At 37.0% G+C, this 27260-nt stretch overlaps 1 protein-coding gene across 2 annotated transcripts in view; it reads right to left on the bottom strand.

The window, feature by feature from the left end:
- nhsl2 (NHS-like 2) overlaps positions 1-27260 on the bottom strand; it is a 58783-nt gene that overhangs the window by 7156 nt on the left and 24367 nt on the right. For both annotated transcript variants that reach the window (XM_028474797.1, XM_028474798.1), the window contains exons 2-6: positions 14597-14806; positions 8847-8980; positions 6992-7229; positions 1249-1410; positions 71-1130 (exon numbers count right to left, since the gene is read on the bottom strand). In XM_028474797.1, the coding sequence (XP_028330598.1) occupies positions 71-1130; positions 1249-1410; positions 6992-7229; positions 8847-8980; positions 14597-14806 (1804 nt within the window). The remainder of the gene's footprint in view (positions 1-70; positions 1131-1248; positions 1411-6991; positions 7230-8846; positions 8981-14596; positions 14807-27260) is intronic.

Genomic DNA, 27260 nt, shown 5'->3' with positions numbered 1-27260 from the left:
ACATTTTGTATTATGGTCAAACCTCCAATCGCTCATTTGATTAAATGAATCAAAGAAGGTATTTTCCAACCTGTACGGATCACTGTTCTTCCATTCCCCTATCTGCCAGTGCATGGGAATGGCAAGCCCCGTCTCTTCCTCCCTTTCTGGTCCTTGGATTTCCAAACTTGGAGGTCCATCATTTCCTACTTGCTCACGAACACTAGGTTTACAGGAACTTGGCAAAAGAAAATCTGGTTGGAAATCTGGGAAATGATCCCTGGGGATGTGCAGGCTCTTTGGCCGTCCGTCGCGATAAAGAGCGCCTTCATGGTGGATTCTCCCTTCTGCTTCTCCGAGGTTCTTCATGAGGGACACGCTCCTAACAGGAGGCGGGGGTTTGCGCTTGGACTTCTTCAGAGAGATGGACCGTGAGCGTAAGCGCAGACGACCATCTGTGCTGTAGTCGGATGCAGTGATGGAGATTGTATCCGCAGTGCTGGCACTGTCTTCGGAGCTCCCTCTTGGATAGTTCAGGGCGTAGTTCTCACTTACGCCCATAAAGTTATGATGCTCCAGTTGGTGTTCCTGTAGCCTGTTGTTTGAGTGTCCGGTGTTAGAGTCCGGCAATCCCTCCCCAAAACAAAACGAGTCAGAATCCGTGGGCGTGGAGAGGGAGCGCTCCCGGAACTTGAAGGCGTTCTGTGCTGCTATGGACCTCGCTGACCGCTCTCGTCCTCGCCCCGCCTCGCCAACCCCCCTTCCTTTACCTCCATCTGCCGCCGCCCCTTCTGTCTCGCTCCGTTTCCCCGTCATCTGTGCTGCCGGTGAAAAACCTGACTCGCCGCTGTTCGTTCTCCCATTGTGGTCTGTAAGAAAAGCCCCGGAGCTCAACGGACGCCCAGTGCTCACCACCATAACCCCTTCCTGCAATCGTCCCCCTGCGGCGCCAATGATGGTGTGCTGCTTTGGAGGAACTGCCGGACCTTTGTTGATGCTATAGTTGTAAGACTCATTCCACGCTCCGGGGGAAAAGGTGGAGCCCTTGGGGCCGTTCCAGGAGGAGGAGGGCGTGTTTGAGCATAAGAGTCCAGAATGGTCCATAGCGCCTCGGGGAACGTGGTCAGGGACACGCTGCCCCGAACTATTATCTATAGTGAACAGAGAAATAACCATTACATGACTCAATACATATGTTAACACTGACGTTGAGGACTTTTGGCGCCTTCCTTTGTGTGGACACACCCCGAGGCAGCATGTAGTACTCACCTTTAGTAGCAGCTGTGTCGAGGTCAGAGTGCGTTTTCCTCAGCGGGAGGGCCTGCGGTGGGGGCTCGGTGACTGGCTCCAAGGAATGAGGCTGGTGAAGGAAGGAGTCTCTGAGTAAGGGGGACGAGGAGTGCTGGAGGAGCTTCACTTTCCTTCCTTCACCTGGAAGAGAGACACATAGGCATTTGCGCCCGACGACCAACACGTTAAATAAAATAAAGATTTGATGGAGGTAGTTCCTCCTCCTGAGGTTGCATCACTGATGTAGCAAAATCTTTTTCACCCAGTCGCCACTACTGTCCCTCCCACCATCTAGTATGAGATCAAAAATACTTTTTGTATATGAGAATAAGAATCGGTAAGCAAAAGTGTCGTATTAAAATTGTACGACAAATAAAAAGACACGCAACACATCAACATCCGCGCATACAATCCCATTTACAATCACATACAATTAATAAGTTAGAAAGATTTTACTAAGTTCTATATTTTGTACCATTTCATCTTACCTGACCTATTTCATTCTGTATTCATGTTTATTTGCACTATTTTTATCCACAGTTTTTGTAGTTATTGCTCTATGTTATTGTCAATGGGGGACTAATAACGTTTTTTTCATTATTGAATTGTAATGAGTCCAAAATTCAAACTAGGGCTGTGTTGTAAATGTCCCACTAACGTACTATACTCTACAAACTCATTGAGTATATACTGTCTCTACTATATACTATAAGTATGATTAGGATGATGAGTGCTCTGTTGATTCTCCACCTTTGAAAGTTCTGAAAACATTTGAAGTGAGAAAGTGACCAAGTAGAATAAACATGTGCTCATTTGATCCATAAAACTTGCAGAGATTTTTGGAGACCCTCCATTGTGCTACTTCCTCTTAACTTCAAAACAAGAGCCGTATTTACAAAAGAGTTAAACAAAAACTAATGGAGGACAAGAAGAGATGCTTTTATTTTGAAAAGAGGATGTTTGAGTTTTAGCCTGAAGCCGGTCCCAGGACCATTTTACCATCCGCTCCCAATGCATCATGGGGCGGTTGAGTATGATTAGTGTGCCCACCGTGCATACTTCAAAAATGTCCCCTTATAATATATATCCGGGTATTTCTTGCGTACTCAGTCTTTTCATATTATCTAATGTGAACGCCCTGCATACTCATTTAGTGTCAAACTTAGGATGAATAGTACGTTAGTATGAGTAGTACGTTAGTACGAGTAGTACGTTAGTATGAGTAGTATGTTAGTATTAGTAGTACGGTAGTATGAGTAGTACGTTAGTATGAGTAGTACGTTAGTATGAGTAGTACGTTAGTATAAGTAGTACGTTAGTATGAGTAGTACGTTAGTATGAGTAGTACGTTAGTATGAGTAGTATGTTAGTATGAGTAGTACGGTAGTATGAGTAGTACGTTAGTATGAGTAGTACGTTAGTATGAGTAGTATGTTAGTATTAGTAGTACGGTAGTATGAGTAGTACGTTAGTATGAGTAGTACGTTAGTATGAGTAGTACGTTAGTATGAGTAGTACGTTAGTACGAGTAGTACATTAGTATGAGTAGTATGTTAATACGAGTAGTACGTTAGTATGAGTAGTACGTTAGTATAAGTAGTACGTTAGTATGAGTAGTACGTTAGTATGAGTAGTACGTTAGTATGAGTAGTATGTTAGTATGAGTAGTACGGTAGTATGAGTAGTACGTTAGTATGAGTAGTACGTTAGTATGAGTAGTATGTTAGTATTAGTAGTACGGTAGTATGAGTAGTACGTTAGTATGAGTAGTACGTTAGTATGAGTAGTACGTTAGTATAAGTAGTACGTTAGTATGAGTAGTACGTTAGTATGAGTAGTACGTTAGTATGAGTAGTATGTTAGTATGAGTAGTACGGTAGTATGAGTAGTACGTTAGTATGAGTAGTACGTTAGTATGAGTAGTATGTTAGTATTAGTAGTACGGTAGTATGAGTAGTACGTTAGTATGAGTAGTACGTTAGTATGAGTAGTACGTTAGTATGAGTAGTACGTTAGTACGAGTAGTACATTAGTATGAGTAGTATGTTAATACGAGTAGTACGTTAGTATGAGTAGTACGTTAGTATAAGTAGTACGTTAGTATAAGTAGTACGTTAGTATGAGTAGTACGTTAGTATGAGTAGTACGTTAGTATGAGTAGTATGTTAGTATGAGTAGTACGTTAGTATGAGTAGTACGTTAGTATGAGTAGTACGTTAGTATAAGTAGTAAGTTAGTAGACAAACAGAGACGTTTGTGTATTTTTCAGTGAACTAAAAGTTCTCCTCTTCATCTTTCTGTCTCTGACTCATCCCGTGTGTGTAGCCGTTACCAGTTTCCTTCCTGTTTAGCTCATTCACTCACACCCATTCATGCAGCACTCATTCATTCACTTCAGCGACATCCAGCAGAGATGACTCAGCCACAGAGCTGGTGCTAAACACCACAGTCTCCCCTGCTGGAGGCGCCGCCCCCTAATCAGGACCACATTCAGGCTACAGTCCTCCAGCAGTTCCACCTGTGCTTTTCTGTCCCTGAGGAATGTCACCGACACATCAGATGGAAACCAAAACCTTCCTCCTGCCTGTTTGTCTCCTCATCCCCGCCATTTTTTTTTTTTTTTACTACTTTGGGAGGTAAAAAACGAGGAGGAGGGTTGCCATGGCAACAGCAAGCAGGCTCCAGTTCGCCTGGAGGATGAGCAGGTGTCATGAAGACAATATGACTGAGAGCTCGGGTCAGTCGCAGTGTGTGTGAGCACAGAAATGGAGAGAAATCATCTCCACTCTTATTCATATAGTTGGAAAGGTTTGGTGCGTTGCATTGAGGGATGTGGAGTCCTGTAGACCAGTGGTTCCCAACCTTTTCAGCCTGCGACCCCCAAAATAAAGGTGCCAGAAACCTGTGATAACCACATATATTCATTTATCTGAATAATATTCACTATAACCAGGAGGTTTGTTATTATTTGGGCCATAGTATATAGTCATCTTACAGATTTAATCTGAAATAAAACGGGTTAAAAGTGACAATAATGGGTCAACATATGTGACACGAGGTGGAAAAAGTTGAGGAACCCAACCAACCAACTAATGGACTGAACAACCGACCAAATAACCAACTAAAGGTGACCAAAAATGGTGAAAAAGTTGGTGAAATGGTATTTTAAAAACCACAAATTTGGTTAACGGTGGCTCAGGTGGTAGTGGGTCGTCTTCTGATCGAGAGGTTGGGGGTTCGATCCCAGTACCTGACTATGTGTCGAAGTGTCCTTGGGCAAGAGACTGAATGTGAGAGTGAATGAGCTGATATGTAAAGCGCTTTGAGACTGCTTCAGTGTGGTGATAAAGCACACATATAAATCAAGTCCATTTACCATTTAAAAGTTCCAAATTAGAGTGGGCAAAAACGGACAGAAAAAGTGGTAAAAGGGGTGTGTCCATATTGAAACAATCAATTTAAATTGGCAAATAATGAGCATCGCAAATCGTGAATGTTGTTGAAGTGGCAAAAAATAATCATGAAATATGGTGAAAATAGGTTAAAAGTGACAATAAAGGGTCAACATATGCGACATTAGGTGTAAAAGTCATGGAAAGGGTTTATACGTGCTTAAAATGTCTTGAAAGTAGAAAAAATGTGCATAAAAGGCATTGATGTTTAATGGAAAAGTGACAGAAATGGGTGTAATGTAGCAAAAATGCATTAAAATGAGCAAAAATATGGTGGAGTTACAGAAAAAGGGTAAAAATAAGCAAAAATTGGCTTAAATTGTTCAGAAATATGCTTTGTGTCTCACAATAATAACAACAATATTAATGGTAGATCAATCAACTTTTCATATTCAAGAATACGTTTTTAGTTGAAGTTACACAATCAGACGTCACCACAGTCACCTGGTGGTCCAGATAAGTCGCTCTGCTCTACAACTCACTTCATCAGTTTTAAATGAAATAAATCATGACCACGTTTTTTTTTTTGTTTTTTTTTTAAATCTAAAGTCATTTTTAGAAACAGTCAAATCCACAGACTTGTGACGTGTGTAATAATGACACAAATCTCACGTCGTGTCACCTGTACGGTGTACATTTTAGGACATCCTCAGGTCTCAGAGTGAGGTATCAGGAAAACCTCTGTCATTGGTCAGACCAAAGGAACTCATGACTCAGCAAAACCTCCGTCAAGTGAAACGGCCTCACTTGTCAAACCAAACGCTGTTAAATGAAATGTCCTCAGGCTTCAAAATAAAAGTCATTAGACTCGACGACCTCAGGCCATTAAACACAACATGGCGTTTTATTTTGAAGGAGCCGGAAGTAAACATGATTAAGTAAGTTAAAAAGCCTTTCTTTCCATTTATTTTTTCAACTAGGGTGGTAACATTAACGCATTAATTGCAATTCATTAATTACATGAAAAATGAACACGCTAAACAAATAGCGCTGTTAATCGCTTTTTTTTAGTACTCCAAATAGTGCGGAACCTTTTTTATTTCAAGAGTTCCCGGTGTACCCCTAATGCTGATGAACAGATTACAATACAAGACGGAGAATGCTGAGCTGAGCAGCTTTGTTTGTGTTATTTTTGCTTTATTAAAACACCGGATGGAAAACTAAAGCCTCGTCGTGTGCATATTGTGCAAGAAAGAGTTGCTTTATCACCGGAACTTTGTAGCCCCCACTACCACCTCGATGCTAAACATGTAGCATCTAGCACAGACAGCTAGCGCGGACACTCGGACAGTGCTAACTGCTACATGCTGCAAGCACACCATGACTAAATGAACAAAGTCACTGGATAGATATTATTACCTGAAGGAGTGAACAAGCAACAACTAAGTGCTAACTTATTGAACTACATATGACATTTTATTTCACTTGAATTTTCTGTTATTTGGAGATTGACAAAAGTACACATCAATATGACACGTAGTAGGCTTTGGGACTAAAGTCTCAAACACAGAGGAATGTAAATGTCTACGCCTGCATCTGTTCTAGTCGGTTAGAAACAAACAATAAATGACTTTATAAAGACACTTTGTTAAATATCAATGCTTTGATCTGCCACAATAATGTGATTTAAATGAAAATACCTCAGGATGAGGGCGTTTCTCAGCATTTTTTAGGTGCGATTAAAAAACAGATTAATTAGATTAATTAATTCATTACCTAATGAATTAATTACAGAGCATGATTAATTAATTGCACAATTTTTTTAATGTCTTGAATATCAAGGTATTATTCTTATGAATAAATACATAGTTAAACCCTGATTCAGCATCTGACCAGCAACCCTAAAGCTGTACACCGTCTCACTCATCCAACCCACTACAACACTGACGTCATGTGTATTTCTAGTTTCTTAAAAACACAACGAAGCCCACAACTACGTATATTGTTCTGGTTACGCGTTAAATGTGAGGACATGTTGTTCACCTGGTGACTAATAACTCCCACCATCAGAAAGTCAAACTCACTTTAAAGTTTTAAAGGTCATCATCTTCCCACGTAGGGACACAACTTCACAGTTTAGTTCAGACCCTGACCTTCTACTGATAGATCTATGAGGATGAACGAGGACAGGGGCTTTAGGCCAAGAACCAGCAGAACGCACACACACACACACACACACTTTTTAATAAACCAGTCCGTAGATCACTTTAATCCTACATTGCTCTTTTTTAGTGGAGTTTGCATGTTCTCCCAATCAGTGAAAGTCGTACCTGACGTGGCGTCGAGCGTTCTGCGTCCGAGCTGCCAGCGAGGTTTCTCAGCGACGGGGGGCGCTGACGTAGCCGTGATGTTGGTGCTGCTCCAGCCCACAGGGGGGCGCTCTGAGCCCAGGGGGGGGCGCTCTGAGGCACAGGGCGAGGGGGACGGAGAGGGTGACGGGTCGAGGGTCGACCTCAGACCAAACACTGAGGAGGAGGTTTCATCTTCATAGAGCTGCTTAGAGGCCGGCTGTAGACATACAAAGAATAGATGAATATTGCTAAGTCGGAGGGAGGTGAACTTCTACCACAGCAGGGACACAAACATGTGATTATGTCTGATCTGAGAGTCACATGACCAACATTCATGTCAGCGTTAGAATAAAGACCAAAACTGAGCATTTCTCTTGTTTTTTGTGTGTTTTTGGTGTCACTTTAGTACATAAATGTCTTTTTACGTGTTTTATTGGTTGTTTTCTGTTATTTTTGTGCTCCTGTTGTGTATATTTCTCTCATCTTGTTTCTTAGAGTCATTTAGTTGTTGTCTTGTATGTGTTTTAGTGTTATTTTGTTATAGTTTTATGTGTTTTTGGTGTCGTTTTGTGTCATTTTGTTGTTCTTTTGTGCACTTTTGTTGTCACTTTGTGTGTTATTTAGTTTTTTGTGTATTTTTGGTGTCATTTTGTGTATTTTTGTTGTGTGTGTTTTTGTCGTCTTTTCATGTGTTTTTGTTGTCGTGAAGTCTGATTGGCTGAGACATTTCTCTGCTGTGAGGCACAAACATTAGCATCCATTGATAAAAACGTGGTGTGAGCGTGAAAGTGAGATAGTGTGACAGTGATGATGATGATGATGATGATGATGATGATGATGATGATGATGATGAGTGGGAGCGTCACTGCTGAGTTCTCCTGAAACTGTCACGCGTTACAGATCAAATATAGAAACTAAAACAGAACAACTCAAAGCCAGACTTTTATTGTGAAAGGACACAAATGAGTTGAATGGAATGATTTTAAATGACAGTGTTTAACATCAAAGTCACACGATCTTAAGCAGCCAATGGGGCCCATGAAACATTTCCAAGACTTTATATATAAATATAAATACATAACATTAATGTCAGCATTAGAATAATAACCAATCAAAGCATTAACACAGGAAAGAAAAGCTCTATTTTTGTGTTTTTGTTGTTTTGTGTGTTCGTAGAGTAGTTGTGTGTAATGTTGTTGTCATTTTGAGACACGTTCACTGTATTTGTGTGTTATTGTTGTTGTTGTTGTTGTTTTGTGTAGTTTTGAGTAGTTTTTTTCATTATTTGGTTTTGGATTAATTTATTTGTAATTTTGTATGTTTTAACATTAATTTTGAGTTCTTTTTGTCGTTTTGACAGTTTACCATTGTCATTTTTCAAATCTTCTCTATTTTTGTTGTTTTGTGTGCTATTGGAGTAATTTATGTGTATTTTAGGTGTGATTTGGTTCATTTTTGGTGTCATATTGTGTTTTCGTTGTCGTTTTGAGTGTTTTTTTGCATCATCTTGAGATAAAATGTGTTTTCTGAGTCATTTATGTGTCTTTTTGTAAATGTTTCACTTATTCTTTGGATTTTTGTTGTCGTCGTGTGTGTTTTTAGAGTAAATTTTTGTTTTTCCAGCCAATATTATTCTACGTTAGTTTTCCACTTTTCCATTTTGAAATTAGGTTTAGGACTTTCTTAGAATCTACATTTTTTCCCACACACGTTTAATAAGACTTTCCTTACGAGAACTCTTTAGATCAAGTGTGTTCTTGTGTTGTTGGACGTATTTCACAGAGGAAGGAGGTTTGTCAGCTGTGTGCGTGTGTCTGCGTGTGTGTGTGTTTACCAAGAAGATGAAGTCCGGCCTCTTGTTGTCAGGCGAGCGGCTGAGTGAGGTGGACGTGTCGTCAGAGCTTTGTGAGGACGGATGTCGGAACGTCTGCCCAGACAGTTTGGTGTCACACAACTGCTCCTCAAAGTCTGCAAAACAAACAGCAGCAGCAGCAGCACGTGTTATTGCACAGATTCACCTCTGCTACTATTGCTACTGCTACTGTTACTACTGTTACTACTGCTACTGTTACTACTGTTACTGCTACTACTGCTGCTCAGCAAGTTAAAGGAAAAACTGAAATCACAATCCTTCACCTATAACTTCTTCTTCTGCACTCGTAGCCAAACGTTCAGCCTTCCTCTGGATTTTCCGCTGCTTTCTCCCTCTCAGTTCAGATCCCCCCCCCCCCCCCCCCTATTCACCCCCCCCCCAGCCATTGTAAACAGATTCCTGACCTCCTCCCCCCTCTTCGTTCCCACATAGACCCCCACCATCACAACCCACAGCCAATCCCTACAAAACACATTCCCCCACTCTCTGCTGACACACACACACACACACACACACACACACACACACACACACACACACACACACACACACACACACACATCTACTTTCTTCATTGACAGACATGTGACTTCACTCTAAAGTCAACCAACCCCTTATTTTCCAAAAAAACCCAAACTGTGAGAGTTTTATCTTCATATCTGTAACTTTCTTTGTTTTAATTTAGTAAACACTCAGATTTTCTATTTGAAAATGTCCCTTAATTCCATTCCAGAGTTTCTACGCCACTTTAAACACTTTAAAAGTAATTTCCGTTTCATCGTCGTTCCATGATTTGGTGACTTTACTTTACTCTCGCACCAATCAGAACTTATTCCAGTGTTGGGAAGTTTTAGTTTGGCTTAAAAATCTTTGAAATGTATTTATTAGAAGATCTATGTCTAATAAAACACATTGTTTTGCACCAAATTTGTTTTATCAACTTCTAGAAATGGGACTACTTTACAGTTTTAGAGCCTGTGTTCCACTATCTTGAAATCACGTGGTTGATGATGTCACACGGCCCCACTGCCTGTAAACATCCCATTGTTTTCTATTGGAGTGAAACATTCAGCCTGATTTTTCCATCATTTTTCAACTTTTTCCATAAAAATGACAAATTGTGCTGCTTTTTGTTGCTCTAAAAAAACCAAGAAAAATTAAACTTGTCGATGTAAACCTCTTTTGTTTACAGAAAAAGAATAAAAACAGTTGTGACGACTGGAGGCGACAGTTGTAACTCTGTGGTTTGGCAGTAGACAATGAAGCAGAGAAGAAGAGTTCTCCTCAGGGACCTTTTAATCTCCTTTAAACAGTGCGCTGACACGCTCTGATGGCTGAAGTTAGCGAGTAAATCACAGACTGTTAAAGGACTCCCACCCAAAAGGACTTCTATCCTCAGGGTTTGTAAGTTTAATCACCGGCCTTTATTACATCGTTTCAGGGTCAACAAACACAGACACATACATATAAATCACAGGTATTTCCTCTGAAAAACAGGATCATTTACTCATTAAAAGGTTAACGGTTGAAGGTAAGGTTGTTTTTGAGAAAACACACAAAACTGCAAGAGAAATACACAGACGGAACATTTCACAAAATAAAAACTCAAACACACAAAATGAATCCAAAAACATACGAAACGACAACAAAAATACACAAAACGACTCCAAAATGACGCAAACACAACAAAACACACAGACTTACAACAAAAAATACACAAGGAATACATTAGAAAAAATGACTCCAAAATTACACAAAAATGCAAGAGAAATACACAGACTGAAAAATACAAAAAATGACTAAAAATGTAAACAAAATGACAACAAAAACACACAAAACAACAATAGAAAGGCATGAAATGACTCCAAAGTTAATGCAAAACTCCTACAAAATACACAAAGACACAAGATTTCAAAAAATGTACCAAAAAAAACCCACAAAAATGACAGAAAATTTCCCAAAATGAATCCAAAAGCAACAAAATGACAACAAAAACACAGAAAATTACAAAAAAAATACACATAACGACTCCAAAATGACACGAAACACAACAAAACACACAGAATTAAAAATACACAATGAATAAATTGCAAAATAACACAAAACCGAGGCAAAAAAAATACAGAAAATGAAAACAAATTTACACAAAATTACAAAAAAATATAGGTTTTTGTGGACAAGAATTGTCATGAAATAGCTTAGAATACTGTAAATTATATTCAGAACAAGATATAGGATATCATGCTTCTTTGTCAAACAGAACCAAAGTTATGACAGAATGGCGACCATCTTGGGTTTCTTGATTTTAAGTGGGAACCATTGGTTTTCCAGCATGGATGCCATTAAAAATGGATTTATCTACTCAAAACAAAAACAAAAAAACATGTACACATTTCCATGCTTTCTTCAAAAGTAAACATTGTTTTGACAAACCTGCCGGGCGATTTGTATTAAAACTGATTTTAACGACTAAAATAAGAAGAAATCCTTCAGATTATCTTTGTAACGCATGAAGCACATGGTGGGAAAACAAGGAATCCCATTGGTTTTATGGGTAGAGAGGTATGCTGGTGCTCCGCCCCCCTCCCTTAATGTGTGTGTGTGTGTGTGTGTGTGTGTGTGCACAGTGCATTGATAGATAAGCTGACATGGAGCACCCGGTCATGTCAGATTTGGGTCATGCTTTCTTTAACGAAGGGGGAGACGAATATAAACAATACGCTCTTTCATTCATCCAAGAGCCAGGCTGTGTGTGTGTGTGTGTGTGTGTGTGTGTGTGTGTGTGTGTGTGTGTGTGTGTGTGTGTGTGTGTGTGTGTGTGTGTGTGTTTTAGTGACCTAGAAACAAATAATTGTTGGTAAACAGCCAAAGCGCTTTGAAGACTGAGAGGAAGTAAAGAACACTTGAATATATTTTATTATTAATTATATTTAATTTTTTAAACTCTCCGTTTTTGTTGTTTTTTTGTTTTTTTTAATCATACTGAAGAAGAAATCCAGGGATTTCTCACTGTCGAATCAACCGAAAAATCATGTTTGATGTTGAGAGGCTGTTAAAGGTCACAAAGGAACAACAGACGAGACGATGAAAGGAACAAAACAACAACACAATTATACAATTTAACCAACAACAAAAAAATACAGGCAGAAAATCACACAAAATGAAAACAAAACGACAAAAAAAACAGACAGAATGACAACAAATACATACAAAATGAGTCCAAAACATCAAAAACCACAACAGAAATAAGCAAAATGATCACAAAAAATGACACCAATATTAGACAAAATTACAACAAAAAAATACTAGAAAATAGTAGAAATTACCAAAAACAAACAAAACTGCTACAGAAAAAACAAAGGCAGTAATGGAAACAAACATAAACAAAATCACTTCAAATTTACACGAATTGATAATAAAAAAATACACAGACAAAAAATATACAATCACAAAAAAATACACAATCACAAAAATGACCAAAAAAAATAAAAAAACACACAAAACCAGAGACAGAAAAATACAGAAATGACTCCAAAATTATGTAAAACTGCTACAAAATAGACAATGACAGACTGAACAAGTTGAGAAAAATAAAATGACTAAAAACACTAAAAAAACACAATAAACAGCAAGAGAAATACACGGATTGAAAATGACACAAAATGAATACAAAAACATATGAAACGACAACAAAATGACGACAAAATTACATGGATAAAAAAAAAAGTTTGTTTAGATTTGCTGTTTTTTTAAATCCTGATGTTAATGTTGATCATGTGACTCATTCTCTATCATAGATATTGCTGATAAATCTAATCAGAATGAACCAATCAGATCACTGTCTGCAGCACGTTGTTTCCCTCCCGATCCTCACACACACACACACACACACACACACACACACACACACACACACACACACACACACATGCACACACACACACACACACACACACACACACACACACACACACACACACACACACACACACACACACACACACACACACACGCACAGGTGATAAATCAGTCCGAACTGTGTCATCATGGGCTCCACGCCACACGCTCAGTGTTACTGTGTGTGTGTCCTCACAAACACACGCAGGAGGAAACACAAGTAACAGGACACTAATGAAGGAGGAGAAGAAGGGAACAGGACACATCAAACATATCGTTGATCTACACAAGAACAAGCATTTACATACGGTAAAATATTCACAGACCCGACAAGACATGTAAGGATGAGAAAAAACATGAAAGGACAAGACAAGACACAAGGCAAGACACGTAAGGACAGGACAAGGCACAGCAGGACAAGGTAAGACAAGACAAGAAACAAACGATTCCAAAAAGAACAAGACAAGTGTACAACAAGACACGTAGGGACAAGAGAAGACAAGACGAGAAAAGAAGACAAGACAAGGCACAAGACAAGACACGTAAGGAAAAGACAAGACATGAGAAGACAAAAAAGCACAAAACAAGACAATTCAATAAATGACTATACAAAACATGACACGACCAGACACGTAAGGACAAGACAAGACACAGCAGGACAAGGTATGACAAGACAAGAAAAAAACTACTTAATAAAGGACAAGAAAAGACAAGAAAAGAGAAGACATGAAAATAAAAGAAGACAAGACGAGGCACAAGACAAGACACTTAAGTAAAAGACAAAACAAGACAAGATGGTTCAAGAAAGGAAAGGACAAGACAAAATAAGAAAAGACAAGGCAACTCAATAAGAAACAAGAGAAAAAACAAATAGAGATAAACTAGACATTAACTCAAATGAAGATTCAAGACAAAAGACAAGACAAAGACAAAAATATGAGACAAGTGAAGAGAAAAAAGATAAATTGAACAAACAAACAAAAACAAACCGTTTTTATTTGCGTTTCAAAAACTTTTCTTGGGTTTGTTTTAAATCCAAATTGTTCATCAGTTTTCAACCATTAAAAATGTAGCAGAATAAAATGATCCGACACCGAATCAGGAGGAAACAAAAACCTTAGGACGGGACAGGTGTACGATGGTTTCCTTTCAAAATAAGAGCCTTCAGAGGCTTTGCTGCCAAACAAACTGTTTGAACAATGAGTGAGTTTAAAAGTCAAGTTAAATGAAATGTTTGGAAAATATGAACGACGAAAACAAATAAAAAGATTCTACTTGATATAAATAAATAAATAATTGTATCTAATCATTAAAAAATAAATATGTATATAGTAAAAGTAAATCAAATATTCTCATAATCCGTAGGTGGAAAATGCTGGAATAGAAAATCCTTAAAATAGAAAATACTAAGGAAACGTCATTTCAATGTTAAAATGTAATAAAACCAAAAAACACGCAGATCAATATCAAGGAAACACACACACGCAGACGCAAAATGTCAAAAAACCACCTTAAATAAAAACTCTGCATGGAGATACACACAGTACGAGATCCACCCACCACAGAACAACGCAGTATATAAATATATAAGATACATGATCAATGGGTCTCTTCCTACACACACACACACACACACACGCACACACACACACACACACACACACACGCTCACAAACACACACTTTTAAGGTAGAGGACACACACCCAAACGCAGCACAGTTTAATGCCATGTAAACACTTTTCCAACCCTATCACACACACACACACACACACACACGCACACACACACACACACACCCTGCGTGTGTCCATACCTTGCAGCAGGCTCTGCAGGTTGATCTGCGCCTGCTGGTGCAGCTCCTCGACGCACTCGGGCCGACTCCACGAGCCGAACACGTTCACGCTCTGTTGCCATGGCGACCTGAAGTGGGCTGCGCTGCTGCCTCCTCCGACGATGCTGCTGCTACCGCCGCCATCGCCGTGGATACTGATGCTGCGTCTCACGGTGTCCGGACCGCCGGTGGCTGGAGGACGAGGAGGAGGAGGAGAGCAAGGGATGGATGGAGGGAGAGAGAGAGGGGAGAGGGAGGGAAAAATGGTTATTTGGAGCGTTAGAAATGGAAATGAAGGAGAAGATGTCAAAACGAAGGAGTGAAGGGAGACGGCGGTGGTTAGGGAAAATAGGCGTAAAATAAAATTTAAAAAAAAGGTACGAATCTGCATAAGCGATGGCCAGATTACATAACGCACCGTGTTGTCAGGGAGAACGAGGAGGAGGAGGAGGAGGAGGAGGAGGAGGGAGGAAGGCTTTCAGGAAGAAGGAGAAGGAGGGAAAAGGGAGGAGAGTGAATAAAAAAACAGCCAGTGTGGCTTTAAGGAGAGAACGTGCAGACGAGAGACGAGGGAAGTTTGTAAAGCTTGGCGCCAAAGATGGAGGAGGCTAATTACACCTGGAATACTCAAAAATAACAAAAACTCAAGAACAAACTAAGAAATAACCTCAATAGTAGGATATTATTGGACGATTTGAACTAGGGTGACCATATGTTGTGGCCATTCAGCCTGTCATTGCCCAATCCCGTTAGATCTCTGAAGCTAAGCAGGTCTGGTCCTGGTTAGTAGATGGATGGAGACCACTGGTCACCTCAGTGGTATCTGTCATTGTGTCCTTGGGCAAGGCACTTCACCCACATTGCTTCGTATGAATGGAGTGTGTGAGTGAATGTTGGTGGTGGTGCACTATGGCTGCCTCGCTTCTGTCAGTCTGCCCCAGGGCAGCTGTGGCTACAATAGTAGCTTACCACCACTAAGTGTGGAGTGAAAGACTAATGCCTTAATTCTGGAAAGCGACTTTGAGTTTCTATGATAAAGCGCTATATAAAATTGATGCATTATTATTTTTATTATTATTATTATTAATATTATTTCCAAAAAAAAGGACACTTGGGCCGACCTCGGCATACTCACAAAGTACTCAACAATTTATTGATCAACCGTTTAAATATAACTAGAATATTTGCATTTCCGGAAGAAAACGCAAGTAAGGATGGCAGGTGCTGGCCCGCATCAATAAACACTACATTAGCGTTAGCATTAGCGTTAGCATTAATCTAGCATTAGCATTATTCTAGATGGATTAAATTCTCAGAGCCGGCTGTCAATTAGTTACCATGGTAACAGCAGTGATTACATGCAGATGAATGAGTGTGTTAGATGAGATAAACGCTAAAATCAGGCAGTATCTTGTGTCAAACAAATCCCAATTGTAGGAAAACTCTGAGGTTTATTGAAAAACTAAACAGACTGTGAGAACCAGCAGGCCTGGGACTACAAATGAGGGAAATTTCATGTTTCTAGGGAAAAATATGTGACCAGTAGGACAAGCGAAAAAACATGAACGTTTTAAAATTTAAAGGAGCAGCTGACAGCGACAGTTCTCTAATGTATAAGAACCTGTAGATTTGTGGGATTAGGTTCACTTAAGTCTAGACATTTCAAAAAACGCTCATCTTATGACTAAAAATGTGGTATTGTGAGTGGCTAGAAGGATATACCTAGTACTTCTGAGAACATTAAGACTCTGGGTTGAATATTTTGGAAGTTTTGACAATTTGTTTGCAAATATTTGAAGGTAAAAACTAGAGCAGCTCCATTCTAAAAATAGGATCGGAGCTACAAAAAAAATCAATGCAGTTGCACAAAAAATGTAATAAGTCAAAAAGTTTTAAAGTTACAAATCACAAAATCAATAGCCTAAATGCCAAGAACTTTCTGAACGTTTTGATAGCTTATTTATCAAAATCGGACAAATGGTGTCGGAGGAGTTAACGCAGGACGGAAAAAAAAAAACTATGTTTATAATAATAGTGAGGATGCCTCGTGCTACATGCTAAGCTAACTCAAACATGTGGTCTCCTCTTCCCAGTCTCAGAGGAAGAAAACCACAGGAAAAAAATACAAAAAAAAAAAAAGTTTTATAATATATATAATTTTTATAATTATAAATCATGAAAACACACAAAGCAAGCAGGGAAAACAATTTTAAGTTTTCATATCAGGGTTATTCCATTTCATTTAAACAATTGGGCCATGCACATGGGTCTAAAAAAGTTCAGATTGTTCCGCGATTATCCAATAGACACATTATGGACAATTTAGTGAGGGGAGTATGTGTTGATGTACGTGCATCCTTATTTTTCTTCCATTTTCAGATTCCAGTATGTCAGGAACTCCATCACATAGAAAGGTAAATATGATATAGTAATAAGCTCCACCTACTCTCTCAGAATAGATAAAAAGATCTGCTATACATTTTATCTGATGGACATGTCAGCCCATCAAATTTGGAAAAAAGTGAGTGTGTGTTTGGGTCTGGAACATGTTTGGGCCTTCAGTAAACTACTTTATATATGTCTCAGCTCCCTGTAATTAGATCAGCTTAGAGCTATGAACATAGACTGTTCACATCACTAATGATTAGTCACGGATATGCATTGGTTCTTGGGTGACACGCTCTGGAATTATGAAAATATACTTTTTTTAAACTATTTTCATTGGCCCGTAACTGCATGTGGGAATGTAAAAAATCTGATCTCTGTTTTAATTTATAGTATAAATATTAAATGTATGGATGTAAAACTATTTTTCTTTATGCGACTCCTTAATTTTTATTGTGGACTTTAACTTAGGGTTATTTCACCACTTGCCAATAATGAAAATCCTTTACATGAGGCCAATGTAGCTTGTCTCTGTGTCTTATAATAATTTATTGTTTATTAGCTTTTTACTAAATTACTTTAAATCTATTCAAATGTATTTTCTGCCCTATTTTTGTTAAATTATATTCCTGTATACAAAGTATATCTATTTTTATTTCCAGTGGAAATCCTTGCACGTCATTGACCCATATACTTTTTCATGTTCTCATTTGTTTTGTGAAAACATTTGTGTCTAAACTTGCCATAAAATGTTATTATGATCATTTTAAAAGGAAATATGAAACAGCTTTGAATCAATCAACCTTCAAATAAAGACTATAAATGAACAATATCAACAACGTAAAACAAAAAGGTTCTCATCTTTACCGTTTTATCTGTGGGACACGTTTCTGTACTTCTCAAACTAAACACGCCTCTGACGCAAACTGATGTTGATTTGAGCTTGCCAACTAAAAACTTGGAAAGAACCAATGACGGTTTCTCCCTCCCTTCATCTCACTAAGCTTTTCTCACACACTCGTGCGCTGACAGAGAGCGCTCGCTGTTTAACACACTGAAGGCGTCAGTTAGCATTAGCCTCTGAGATACAGAGCTGCGTGAATTATCGGCTAATGTGGAATTAACTCGTCGTACGTGATTTTATGCCTTTTTTTATCCTCAGTCTGAGATTCACCATTTCTACTCAAGCTGCTCCGATGTTTCTGTGTTAACCACGTGAACGCTGTGTTTCTGACTTTAGCTGTGAGCTAAATATCCCATTAGGAATCATGCACTTTAAAATATCTGCACTTCTTCTGAATCAAATCATTCTGTGAGTGTTTCTGTGTATGTTTTCTTCACAAAAACACAGAGAACGTTGGATTTTAGGTCCAAACACACACAGGAGCAGCTAGCGTCACAATAACTTGTCCTAAAGTTGTTGATTAGGTCAGTCAGGGATTCTACAGACTAAAGAGTTTCTTGCATTTTAGTCATAGCGACCAAATTAAATTTAGAAATGTGTAAAATTAATATAACTTTCAGTCAGAAGTGTAACTTACCAAAAACATCAACAACGATCAAAACACTAAAAATTACTGAGTACCAAAAAAACCCGGTTTGAATTATGGCAAGATACCAAGCTATCAAGTACGTAAAAGAAAAATAGCTAGCTAATCAATAAGGTAACAAGATAGCTAGATGACATGGTATAAATATAGCTATTTAGCAAGGTCAATGAATAGCACAGTAGCTAATTAACAACATAGCAAAATATCAAGACAGCAAGATAATTCATTGACATGATAGCGAGATGGCAACATAGCAAGGTGGCTAGGTTATTTTAACAAGATAGCTACATAGTATGATAGCTACATAGCAAGATGGCTGGGTAGCTATTTAACAAGATAGCTAATTTACCAGTTATGTACATAGCAAGATAGCTACATAGCAAGATGGCTAGATAGCTAACAATGTAATTAATTGACATCCAGATGGCAACATAGCAAGTTGGCTAGGTCGCTATTTAACAGGATTGCTACAAAGCAACATAGCAACATAGCAAGATGGCTAGGTAGCTAATTAACAAGATAGCTACATAGTACGATAGCTACATAGCAATTTAGCTACTTAGCAAGATGGTTTGGTAAGTATTTAACAAGATAGCTACATAGCGACAGAGCAAGTTAGCTACAGTACATAGCAAGATGGCTAGGTAGCTATTTAACAAGATAGCTAATTAACCAGTTATGTACATAGCAAGATAGCTACAAATAAAGATGGCTAGATAGCTAACAAGATGGCTACAAGGTAATTAATTGACATCTAGATGGCAACATAGCAAGTTGGCTAGGTAGCTATTTAACAAGATAGCTACATGGGAAGATAGCGAGATAGCAATGTAGCAATGTAGACAGATAACAAGATAGGACAACCATATGTCTATCATTGAGCTGGACAGTCCCTTTTATTATGGCTTGTCCTTTTAACACAGCATTGCACCTGACATTCAGTTGTCCTTTTTTTAAAGATTAGAATGAATTTTGATTGCATCCAACTGTAGGCGTAGAATGAACACAACAATGAGCCTGAATTAAAAGTAACTCAGTATAAACAATAAATAAACACTTCTAAACAGGAAAGTCAATGTTTGATTGGAGTTTTTGGAAGTTGTTATGGGAATGGCCACCGTATAGCATGGTAGCTACAGTAGATAGCATGGAAACAAGCTAGGAAAAGAGACAGACAGACTCAGGTGGTAAATCTAACAGTGAATTGTGGTGTTATGGTTTAAATCTGAAGACGTGCCTGTGTGTAATAAAGTAATAGAGTCTCTCAGGCCTCTGGGGTTTCTGAAAATGTGACACAAATGTCTGTAAATAAAGGAAAACTTCTTTAGTTACCATCGTGCTCGCCGTCGTGCGCTCAGCGGTTCTCACTATACGAACAGAGTCAACATCAGTGTAACAAGGTTTATTCACAGCCTGCAGCACTCACAAGACTTACTGTAAAAAAAAAAACATGTACAGCTGTGTGGAAATGATATAAAATAAGAAATCATTTACTCTTAGACCTAAAAACTAAATTATTTTGTAGCAAATGTTTACATATATTATACAGTCCAAGACACGTACTTCACCAAATACTGCCTTTGTATTATAAGACTTAAATACAGTTTTAGTTGTTGACCAAACTCTTCCCTTGTATACGTTTTAATAAGAATTTACAGCTAGCTGTTAGCTAATGCTATTTATCTTGTTTAGCTAATAAAATAACAATCTATTATGTATCTATGTTCTAGAAACTATTGAGAAATGGAGTTGGAATTCTTTGTTTTAATCCAAGTTTAGGGAAATCTGAGAATAAAAAGGAATATAAAAAAGCTCCAGTATTAGCAGTTAGCCAACAGTTTTTATCTTATTCTGTTTAGCTTAAATTGTTAACAACAATCAATTTAGCAATTTGGTCTTGAGTTAAAAATGTAAGATTTTGGCTGTTCTTGTTTTTTCAAAGGATGCAAAAAACAGTTGAGAAGTCTTTAAAGAAGCTCCAACGCTAGCCAAGTGTCCAAGCTAGCTAACTAGCATCTGGCTAACAATAAAACCTTACCTTAGTTTGGTTCTCAAATAATAGCAAATACAACAGGATTTTTTTCTATTTGTAAACTATTTACTCTAATATAAGAACATATTGTATGTTCACAAGCTGCTAAAAAGCTGATTAAAAACGTTTGCCTTGTCGTGTTCAGTGCGAAAAACTGAACTAAGAAAAAAAACAATTAATAATGACAAATAAAAATCAATTTAATATTTTATCAGGTTTTAAGAAAGCTAGATATCTTGTTAAAACTTGTTAAATTAGAAGGAAAAAAAATGCTCCAATATTAGCACCAGGAGCAGTTAGCTAATTTTATTTATTTATTTTGGTTCTGTTTTTTTACCTTGTTCTGTTTAGCTTAATTTGTTAACTAGCCATCAATTCAACAATTTGGTCTTAAGTTAAAAATGTAATATTTTTGCTGTTTTTGTTTTTGAAAAGGATGCAAAAAAAAGTATTTAAAGAAGCTCCAATGCTAGCTAAGAGTCCAAGCTAGCTAAGTGGCATCTGGCTAACGGTGAATCCTTAGTTTGTTTTGATAATGAAATATTAGCAAATACTGCCTGATTTGTCAAATATTTTCTTTAAAACAACATTAGCAATCCGCTAAAAAGCTGATTAAAAACATTCTCTTTGCTGTGTTCAGTACAAAAAACTTAGACAATAATAATAATTTAAAAAAATGGGCTTAATCTTTTATCAGGTATTTAAGAAAGCTAGATAACTTGCTAATACTTGATCATTTGGCAAAAAAAAGTTTAAATGTTCGACTGGAAGATGAAAAATCCAATAATAAACCTAATTTAAAATAAAATTAAAATGTTTTAAAAATAAATGAAACAAATGTCTTAACCAAAAGTGTTTTTAAATATCTATCAACAGTATTGACATAAAAATACAAATTCACAGTGGTTTTTTTGTTTCTCCGGTGTTTCCAGAAAATCTTTTTGTTCGTTTTTGTTTTTTATCTCTCAGGTTAAAAATTAATTTAGGATCCAAAGCACATCGTATCTGTAACTCTCACTCACTGATCCTCAGAGAGATGTCACCCCTTTACCCATCATGCTTATGTAACCACGGCGACATGAAAAGGATGAAAGAGTGAGGTATCGGATGGAGGAACAAAAGCCTGCGGGCATCACCGGGCAGATTTCGTGAAAAAAAAAAAAGAGTCTTTTCAGATCTTATTAAAGAGAGAAATATTGTTGAGGAGAGAAGAGAACGTGCAGTGACGGGAGGATTCAGCGCCGAGAGGAAAAGTGGGAACGTCAGGTTGGTTCAGAGACTCGGACACACAAACCCGTCTGTTGGACTCAACGTCTGAGAACTCACTGAACTACTCAGAGAATAAATGGACACCAGGCAAAACGGAGAAAACCCATTAGGAGCTTTTTCTGCTGACATTCACAAAACAAACTGAAAGAAGAAGAAGAAGAAACACAAAGATGCAAGAACTTGTATTTCTCTTGTATTTGAACAAAGTCTTTAGTGAAAGTCACCAAACAACATCAGACTGAACCATTCACTGTGGGAGAAAAACTGGGACTAAAAAACAAAACCAAGCATCAAATGTAATCAACTAACCAACAAATCAACCAACCAACAAAAATAAACAACTCAAACAACCAACCAAAAAATCAACCAACTAACAAATCAACAACTCAACCAACCACTAAAAAACCAACAAATGTAATCAACTAACCAACAAAAATAAACAACTCAACCAACCAACCAACAAATCAACAAATCAACCAACCAAGAAAAAAAATAGACAAATCAACCAACCACCAAATCAACAACTCAAACAACCAAACAAATGTAATAAACCACCAAGAAAAATAAACAACTCAACCAACCAACCAACCAAAAAAAATATCAACCAACTAAATCAACAAATCAACCAACCAACCAACAAATGTAATCAACCAACCAACAAATTAACAAATCAACCAACTAAATCAATCAACCAATCAACCAACCAACCAAAAAACAAAACAAATCAACCAACTAAATCAACCAACCAAGAAAAAAAATAGACAAATCAACCAATCAACTAACAAATAAACAACTCAACCAGCCAACCATTAAATAAGCATGTCAACCAACCAACGAATTCAACCAACCAAGAAACAAAGCAAGCAACCAACAAATAAACCAACCAAACAAAAAAAATAAACAAACCAAAAAACAAAAAAAAAACAAATCAACCAACCAACCAACCAAAAAATAAATAAATCAACCACCCAAACAACCAACCAACCAAAAAATAAACATATCAACCAACAAATCATCAATCGCAAACTGAACCGGCCAACCAGTCAACAATGTAAAACAACTAACCAACTAAATCAACCAACAAATAAACAAATCAACCAACTGACCAAAGAATAAACTAACTATCCCACTAAATCAACCAACCAACTAATTCAACCAATCAAGAAAATAATCAACCAACCAACCAACCATCACCACCAAATCATCCATCCAACCAGTCAACAATCTAACCCAACCAACCAACACCAACTCAAACAGCCAAAAAACAAACTAAACCAACCAGCATCCAACAAACTAAACCTGAAAGAAAGAAAACAATTAACAATTCAACCGTCCAACTATTTACTAACACATTAATCAACAAAAACCCTGAATCACAATCCATCTAACGATCAAACTATTAAACCAACAAATTCAGAATAAACAAACAAAAAAGAAACCAAACAACAAAACCAATGAAGAGATGAATAAAAATGGATCATCTATGGGATATAGAATTATAGCTTCATCTTTGAATAAGGCTTTATTGAGCATGAATCACTTTCTTTCATAGCTCAGTGCCTCCCCCTGTAGGACAACCAGTGGTACAACAGGAACTAAAACCAAGCACAGTTTAAAATAAACCGTCTACAGATTAAAGACGAAAGCAACAGAAAAAAAGAACAAATGTAAAGTGTTTGAATAAAAGATAAAAAAATAAAACCTCTATATTTAAAGTTAAAAACAACTATGGAGGTAGATTTGTGTCTTTATTATTCAATCAAAAAAAAAAGGTGTTCAAATGCAGAAATAAAAGTGAGATCCAAATAATTGCATATGAACCCTTTTTTCTTTGATTAAATATATGTTTTTATTGTTAAGTTGTATTTTTTGATTGAATAATAAAGACACAAATCTACCTTCATAGAAAACCCAAAAATAATAAATACAAAAAAATCCAAATGTTTCTAGTATAAAGCATATTTATATCTGTAATTTTTCATAACATTTTGGTTTTTCATAGAAATTCATTCTTGTGTTTCTCAGTGTGCGTGTGTGTGTGTTTCAGTGTGTGTGTGTGTTTCAGTGTGTGTGTTTCAGTGTGTGTGTGTGTGTGTGTGTGTGTTTCAGTGTGGTTGTGTGTGTTTCAGTGTGTGTGTGTGTGTGTGTAGGCTCTAATTGAACAACGTGATGCATTGATGTTCGCAAACAGGAACAAAGATTCAATTTAATGCCAATTACTGACGAACAGACTCACGTCACTTTGATTGTGACGGCGAGGCAGAAACTCACAGCTGGACACACACACACACACACACACACACAGACACACACACACACACACACTGACACACACACACACACACACACACACACACTGACACACACAGTTTATGTGAGAAACTAGCTTTAACAAACCAAACCAAAGTTAAATCCTCCAGTTTCTCTTTGATTAAACTCACAAACCTGATCTGAGTTAAACTCTGACAACAATCGACTCATTTCCATCCAGACTTCCCGCTGAGCAGCAATCAGACATCAGAGCGAGCTCGGAGACCACGTCGGTCCGTGTGACTCCTCAGGGCCGCGCCGCCTTCGCTTAGATTGACCCAAATATGAGATTGATGCTGATTTTCTTCCTCTTCAGATCCTCCTCTGTCTCCCTCAGTGAAAGTCTCACATCAATGAGACCAAACACTGTAGGGGGGGGGGGGGGGGGGGCTGAACAAAGCACATTATCGTCCCAGTGTTTGACGTCATGACGGGAACATTTGACTCACATTGTTAACTCTTCGTCACTGGATAAAGGCCCAATCGTTTTGCTTCTGTTTCCATTTTTGTTTCCAAAACGTATCTCTGTTTACATGAGACCGCGGAAAACCAGGAAAAGTTAAAGATGTGGATGTAAACCTCTTTTGTTTATCGAAAGAGGATAAGAACTGTTGTGACCTGAAAAAGATTTGTAGGGCAACAGTTCCAACTCTGAAGTTTGGTAGTAGACAATAAAGCAGAGAAGAAGAGCTCTCCTAAGGGACATTTACTCTCTCTTAAACAGTGCGCTGACACGCTCTGGTGGCTGAAGTTAGAGAATAATCACAGACTGTTGAGGATAGAAGTCGTTTTGGGTGGAAGTTCTTCAACTAGGATTTTTTTTAACAATTTGAGCCAATTTTTGCTTATTTTTACCCTTTTCTGCAACTACACCAAACTTTTAACCTATTTTCATCACTTTTTCTTGCCACATTTTGGCTTCTTTTAATGCATTTTTGCGACATTACTCCCATTTCTGCCACTTCTCCATCAAATTTAAATGCACATTCAGCACTTATAAACCCTTTTCACCATTTTTCCACCTAATGTCACATATGTTGACCTATTATTGTCACTTTTAACCTCTTTTCACCATATTTACTGATTATTTTTTGCCAATTTAACCACATTTACCATTTCTCATGCCCATTATTTGCCAGTTTAAATGAATTGTTCCAATATTGACACTTTGACCCTTTTTACCACTTTTTCCGTCTGTTTTTTCCCACTCTAATTTGTGACTTTTAACCAATTTCTGTGGTTTCTAAAATCCCATTTCACCACCTTTTCCATCATTTTTTGGTCACTTTTAACACATTTTATTTCTGATTAAAACAAGTATTTACATATTTAAGATGACTATATACTATAGCACAAATAATAATAAACTTCCTGAATAGCAGTGGATATTATTCAGATAAATAGATTCATAGAACAATGGACCATCATTTTGCTGACTTTATGGATGGACCCCAAAAATCTCTCCTTGGAGTCCCCGGTCTCTGGCACCTTTATATTGGAGGTCGGGGGCTAAAAATATTGAGAACCACTGGTTTAAACAAACTCTCAAAAATGCATGTATTTAATAAAAACGTGTATTTATTATTTAACTAATAAAAAAAGACGAACAAAGGAGGAAACGTTTGTTCAGCTTTTTTCACACGTGCTTGAATGTTGTGATGAACTGCAGCTGTACACACACACACACACACACACACACACACACACACACTGATGATTTATCACGCTGATTGATAACACACACACATGCACACACACTGATGATTTATCACGCTGATTGATAACACACGCACACACACACACACACACACACACAGCTGAGTCAGCTGCGTTCGTTAAAGGTCAGAGAGTTTGCAGCGTGTGAGAGACTTTAAATCCGTCGCCTCTGAGGAAAGACTGCGGCAAACTGGAGGATACAGGTCATACAAGGACTAACACACACACACACACACACACACACACACACACACACACACACACACACAGCTATAATAAACCTGTGACCTTTCACCTTACATTAAAGGTAGTAAAACTGAACAAACGTCCTTTAAAGGATGAAAGCACATGAAATTTAAAGTAAATCGATTGATTTTCACGTATAAAACGTTAAAAAAAACACCTAATATCTGGGTTTTTTTAAATAAATATGCACATATTGTGTTCATTGGTAATACATTAAACACATTTTACGTTACATACTTGACTAATACGTTTTTTCATTAAGTTAAACAGGACGTTAAAATTCTGCCAAATCTCGCAAGATTTTTTACTCGTAGATTTTTCTTTTTTTTTTATCCGTGTGTTTATTGTCTTCTAATTACTCTTTGTAATTTCCCAGCATGCAGTGCAGTGCATTCACTGCCTGACTATTAGTCTCCGTATTTGAAGGAGACATGAAAAAATATGAAAATTTTACCATAAAAAAATTAACACCATTTTTTAAAATTTATGTACTTAAAAAAACATTTTTTGTTTATTGAATTAATAAAATAATTATAATACTGCATTGATAACATTTTAAAATAATAAACAGAAAAAATAAGTAAATAAATAAATTAACTTGTTAATTATATTAATGAAAAAATAAACAGGTACAAATAATATTGAATAAATAACATTTTTAAATAATAACTTATAAAATTAAATAAAAGGTCTTAATACATAAGTAAATGAATTAACTAAAAAAATTTATTATATTATAAATATAAATATATTATATTAAATTATACAGAATTAACCTTTTAAAATAATAAAAATTACATGAGGAAAAAATACATACATTAATGAATAAAATAAATAAATAAATAATAAAGAATTGATTTTTTAAATAACAAAAGGAAATAAAAGGAAAAAATAAATAAATACATAGTTAAACAAATAAACAAAAAAATAACTAATTAAATAAATACATAAAATATTCCTGAATAAATAACATTTTAAAATATTAAAAGCTTAAATTAATTAATTAATTAATTTATTTATTAAAAATAAGTAGATAAATCAATAAATTAACAAATTAAATAAATTGATAAATAAAAATAACCTTGAATAAATAACATTTTTAAATAATAACATAATAACATAATAAAAAAATGAATGA

The sequence above is a fragment of the Gouania willdenowi genome, chromosome 18, assembly GCF_900634775.1.
Source record: "Gouania willdenowi chromosome 18, fGouWil2.1, whole genome shotgun sequence".
NCBI lineage: Eukaryota > Metazoa > Chordata > Actinopteri > Blenniiformes > Gobiesocidae > Gouania > Gouania willdenowi.
Note: the sequence above shows the minus strand (reverse complement) of the source record. Positions and strands in the feature narration are given on the sequence as shown.